The 6121-nt window shown below is 42.5% G+C and overlaps 1 protein-coding gene across 1 annotated transcript; it reads left to right on the top strand.

The window, feature by feature from the left end:
• The first annotated feature begins 209 nt into the window (after window positions 1–209).
• On the top strand, window positions 210–5422 carry npbwr2b (neuropeptides B/W receptor 2b). Its single transcript, XM_084365608.1, has 2 exons — window positions 210–320; window positions 750–5422. The coding sequence occupies exon 2, from the start codon at window positions 1731–1733 to the stop codon at window positions 2739–2741; it is 1011 nt and encodes a 336-aa protein (XP_084221734.1). The 5' UTR covers window positions 210–320; window positions 750–1730; the 3' UTR covers window positions 2742–5422.
• Window positions 5423–6121: the final 699 nt, after the last annotated feature.

The raw sequence follows: 6121 nt of genomic DNA on the forward strand, positions 1-6121 counted from the left end.
GCTGAACTGCCAAAGAAATGTCCAAAGGTAGCGTTACAGCAGAAAAAAGATCTCTGATGACGTCAGCTGGTGCCTTCGAGGAGTGTGTGTGTGTGTGTGTGTGTGTGTGTGTGTGTGTGTGTGTGTGTGTGTGAGAGAGAGAGAGAGAGAGAGAGAGAGACTGGAGAGCAGCGCGTCTCCCTCAGCGGTTAGACCGGAGGAGAGGGACTTTGGCGGGGACGCAGAGGAGGGTAAAACCCGCATGAACTCACTCTCTGCACTTTATAATCCGTTAATACTTTCTTCAAACACATTTTGATCCGACATCGACAGATTATACAGTAAGTCGTCTCAGCTCACATTTTATAGCAGCTCATATTTGAATGTGGTTAAACCAGGACGCGACTTTAACAGAGTGTGTATTTGACTTCATATGCGGGTTTTTTTGCGTTTGCTTCACACATTTGCTTATTTTGCATGACCTCGGAAATAGACATGAGATCATTTTAACATCAGGGAGTTGTAATGCATGGCTGAAGCGTATCGCTTTAAATGATAAAGTGCTGTTGTGGTGTGAACTCATGATAGATGTCTTTTAGACAAAGCGTTAGTAGTTTTAAGTCAGATCCAGATCTGCCCGGACTTTGTGTCCCTTTTCATAAACTTACGTTATTTATAGTATATCTAGGTACACCCACTCTATCTCCAGTGATGTTTGTAAAAATCTGTGTAAGGCAACTAATTGATGTCCACATCTCTCTGTTGTCTAGATTTCGGAATGCGCCACTCGTGCGTAAAACCCTGACACCGTCTCCAAAGCGCGCAGGAAGCACCGAGGACACACCACCACCCGAAACCACAAACAACCATCATAAACCTGATCGTGGACGCGTTCAACCTTTAAAAAAAAAAAAAAATCATTTTGAATCTGCCATACGGGGGGAGGAGAGAGTCAGAGGAGGAAGGAGGGGAAGGATATATTGTGGGAGGACAAACGCAAATAAGGGCAGGATGAGATTTTTTTCACTTCATAATGGAAAAGTGATGGAATGAATCCGCGCGGAGACGAAGGAAGTCTCACATGTTTTTTAAAGACCTGGAGATGGAGATTCAACCCTGAAACAGAGCTGATAGTGGAGCGCTCATCTCAGTGAGCATGAAGCAGGGCGTCTGGAGCGGACTGGACACTGAACGCATCCACATTTTCCCGCGGACGAAACCTCAGTTTGAGATTTTCCCTGGAGGACTTAAATCCAACAGGATGATTAATTATGCATGATTTCCTTACACCACTCTGTGACTGTCTGTACAGTGAGTAGGGAGGGAAGAGTGCATGGGAACGGCTCATGTATCCCTACGTTTTTTCTCTCTTTGTAACATCCTAGAAACTGAAGCAACTGTGAAATTACTGACTGTAAATTAACTCGTGAGCTGCTGGTGGTCCCTGGACCTCTTCTGATGCTACACATTGGTCTCATCTCAGTGGTCTGCCAGGCTGAGCTCCTCTCCGGTGATGTAATGGAGGGTAATCCCACTTTACCTTAACTTTTTTTTTTTTTTTTTTCTTGCCAAACTGTGCATATCCAACTTTTCAGGCTCAGATACAAATAGCTGATGCATCCTATGTGAGAACATGTCTAGAAAGGAAGACAAAGACACTAATGTTTCTCTAATAGACTAAATTTTTTTTTCAAAATCGGTGGATATTCGTCTCTTAGTTTGACAGCTTCCACCTTGCTTTCTCTTTAAACATGGAGAATGTGACTATCCCCAGCGAGCCACTGCCAGTCTGCAACGACTCTGTGGACTTCTACTCCCTCACGTCAGGAAACGGCACTGACCTGAACTGTACTCCCCCCATTTACCCCTACCCTGACTTTTACGTCATCCTGCCAATCATCTACTCTGTGATCTGCGCAGTGGGACTGACAGGCAACACGGCTGTCATCTACGTGATCCTCAAAGCCCCCAAGATGAAAACTGTAACTAATATGTTCATCCTGAACTTGGCCATCGCTGACGATTTGTTCACGTTGGTGTTGCCCATCAACATAGCCGAACACTTGCTGCACTACTGGCCTTTCGGTGAGGTTTTGTGCAAAGTCATCCTCAGCATCGACCACTACAACATCTTCTCCAGTATCTATTTCCTGACGGTCATGAGCATCGACCGCTACCTGGTTGTTCTGGCCACGGTGAGGTCCAAACGCATGCCTTACCGCACCTACCGAGCCGCCAAAATAATCTCACTGTGTGTCTGGATCCTCGTTATCCTCATCGTCATGCCTTTCACTGTTTTTGCTGGCGTCTACGTCAACCCGATCGACGAAAGGAAGAGTTGCGTGCTCAGCTTCCCCATCCCTGAGAGTTTGTGGTTCAAGGCGAGCCGGATCTACACGCTCATCCTGGGCTTCGCCATCCCGGTCTCGACCATCTGTATCTTATACACCATGATGTTATACAAGCTGAGGAACATGCGGCTCAACAGCAATGCCAAGGCGCTGGACAAAGCCAAGAAGAAAGTCACCATCATGGTGTTTATAGTCTTGGCTGTGTGCCTCTTCTGCTGGACGCCGTTCCATCTCAGCACCATCGTGGCTCTGACGACCGACCTGAGGACCACGCCGCTGCTGATCGGGATCTCCTACTTCATCACCAGCCTGAGCTACGCCAACTCCTGCCTCAACCCGTTCCTCTATGCCTTCCTGGACGACAGCTTCAGGAAGGCCTTCAAGAAGATGTTGGAATGTAGACCAGCCTGAATGTACAATTAAACCTGTCGGGGAGGTCGATAGAGACTGAGTGAGGACAGACTGACTGAAAAATGGGATGAGAAAGATCGACTCAGACATCAAATCTGATTTCCTCTGATTTGATGTGGTTGGTTTGTTAAAGCTGCACTGGGCAAACTGCACATGGTTTGCACAGGATAGCAAGAGGGAGCTTTCTTTTATTCATCTTTCATACATAGAAAACATGTAAAGTTACGTCTAAACTGCACACAACATTGTTAACGTTGTTAAAACCCTGTCATTTAACGCTTTATACAACAGTAAACCAAAGTGATGAGAGAGGAGTCTGAGTCCAGTCAGAGCTGTTTGGGCAGAGCTCTTGAGTTTAAATTCATCACTTCCTGTGGGCGGAGAAGATCTTGTGCCAGCAAGTCAATCAGAAGCTGGACTGTTTGCCGGGTGCAGCTTTCTATGACTCTGAGAGGGCAGTGAGAGGATATTGTCAGTTGACAGAAATGGGCAATATTGCTTGCAATAGGGAAAGATAAGGACTATAATGGTTTTCAATGTGCAACAGTTTTGTTACACTGTAAGTGTTGGGAGAACGTGATAAAATCTGATTGTTTTTCAGGCGAGGACAGAAAATTAAACTGACTTTTTTTCAGCGAAGGTAAAAAAAAGAATCCAACAATTAGGAGGCAGCGAGTCGAGATGGGTCGCCGCAAATAGTCGTGACCTTCACCGGACTCCATCTGACCTCAGAGGACCGAGGAACACCTCTGAGGGCTCGAACATCTGCTGCGTGGAGACAATACAGTTCAACACCGACTTGCACGCTGCCAATCAAATCAACGTCATGAGAACAGTCAGGGTTGGAGGGTTACAGGTGTTATGAATCATTTTGTGATATTACAAAAAACTACAAAATCAAAAGTGGTTGATGACATTGAAATATTGTGCGATCATGTATGCAAACACTTAATCTGCCTTTAAATTACGCTGTGTTTTTGAGCAAGTATCTCTCAATCAAACCAAATCATATATATTTTGTGGATTGCAGGAGGTTTTAGAGTTCTGGTTCTTTGATGGATGGCGTTGTTTGGATGAAGAGCGTCTCTGGTACACTTTATTTTTTCAGGATGTAATTGTTAAAGGAATGAAAAAAGGAACCTTACCAACCCTGACAACAGTACTGTAGGCCTGTCAGAGGACAGCCGTGGGACAGGAGGGCTATGTAAAATTGTATTCTGTGTTTCTCTTCATGGCTTTTTTTCTTTTTTCATGAGCTTTTGTCGCCCCCTGTTGTCAACGGGGAGGTGTTACCTGTAAATGCAGCCAGAGCCAATTACAGTGCTGAGACACTGCTGAGGGGAGTCACACATCTACATCTCTAAACATTGTTGGTGGATATTTATGAAAATAATCTTTTGGTATCTGTCTTGAACCTCGCATGTCGACAGTTAGAAAGATTTGTTAGAATATCTGCAATCGAATGAGATTCACATGAATACTTTGCAAATACTGTGTCCATTTAGTGTCAGAGCTTCACTATGTAAAATCTTTTAAAAATGATTTAAAAGGTCCAGTTTGTAAGATAGCTGACTGCTGAGTCTGATGCTTTGGGTTGGTCGGTCAGGCTCAACATGTGAACATGGCTCTCATGATTGTTGTTTGTTTAACCAGTTCTTCTGATCGTGGGTGGATGATGCCTGTTTGCAACATCTACTCCGCAGTAACACACATCACACTTCAAAAAATTATAATTTGCCTGGAAAATGTACTCTCAGTATATAAATCAAATGGAAATTTTATAACATAAGTTCTATACAAAGTGTCTTGCACTTATATATACATAGACTTAATAATCACATAAAATTAAGGGGAACTTCTACATAAACACATAAATGTGTTTTTATGTGTTTATTATTCAATTATTCCACATGATAATAACACAATTCAAATTGGTTAGTCTGCCTCCTAAATCACACATTTATTTACTTTACACACTTCACATTAAATGTGACCCTTTACAGTCAATAGTTGCAATAAAACTACATGGAAATATACCTCAGTGTTGATACTTCAGTCAATGTGGCAAATAAGGCAAATTATTATTTTTGTTAGAGTACATCCGACTTACCTGCTTACAGATTTTTAAACTTTTTCTTTCTGTGATCCAGCTTCACTGATGCTCTTTATAGGAATGTAGCATTCAAATGTTAATCAAACAGAAATACTCTGGTGTGTGTCATTATGTAACTCTCCACACGTCTCTCAAGTTTGTGAAGGAGGATCAACAGACAGTTTACTTCTTATGAGTGTTTTTGAGTTTTACACATTATGATCCTTTAATTGTTTCTAAATCCTGACACACAGTGTAACTCCTCTCAGATCTGATGACTCTGAAGACCTTTGTTCTGTATGGCTCTGACTGCAGCACCAGAAACTATTCTGTATGTCCGGCTGTAAATAGTTCTGTCTTTTTTTTGCCATTTACCTGTACAGAGGAAAGTCACCGAGATGCGTGTATAGTCAAATATTCTGTAAATTGTGTCACATAAGAATATAAAATTTGAGTTGAAGATTACGAATCATTGTCTTTGATGCAGCCTATTATTAAGACTTCTGACATCTGATGTCATTTATTTGATTATTTTAGAAATCTATCATGTCTGTCAATAATTAAATCAATAAATATACGTTTATTTTCCCACCGTGCTCGTGTGTTTTTAGCATTTTTGGAATCAAATTAGCTGCATCCGACACATTAGAAGAACAGGTCATCACATGCTAGACAAAGATGTTTTTATTATTATTATCCGTAATCAGGTTGTCGCCAGGGTCAGCGGAGAGATCCTTCACGTGGGCGAAGACATCGGCTCTCAGCTGAAGGGCAGCAGGATGGATTAGTGGTTCGAGCTTCTTGTCAGCAAAAGGTCACCGATTCAGTCTCAACAGCAGCCTGTTGTGATGTACTGCTGAGCTGTCCACGGGCTGATAATGTAGCAGGGAGATGATGCAGAGCAGCAGATACTGAGTGGCTTGTTTACAGTACGATGGATGGATCTGAAAGCAGGAATAAAAATGTATGAGAATATAATATTATTAAACCTACAGTACAGCAATATTTTCATATTAGCATTCATTTAAAAGACCTTTAATGCAAATAAAGTGTACTCTAATAAACCTAGCTGTTGCTACCTTCCCAGCCAGGCCGTCCTCATCAGGAAAACAACCATATAGGTTGACTGTGAAAGCAGCTTATTACGCTCCATTTTTACATTTCGTTGTTAGGCAGTGACCTCCAGTGGCCAAAGTAATTATTACAGCAACAAATGAGGAAGTCAACCAGCACAGGACTTTCACCCAGGAGACCATTGTTCCTGTCCAGCGTGACAGCAAAACTCAAT

This window comes from Pagrus pagrus, assembly GCF_965226575.1.
Source record: "Pagrus pagrus genome assembly, chromosome: 11".
NCBI classification, from domain to species: domain Eukaryota; kingdom Metazoa; phylum Chordata; class Actinopteri; order Spariformes; family Sparidae; genus Pagrus; species Pagrus pagrus.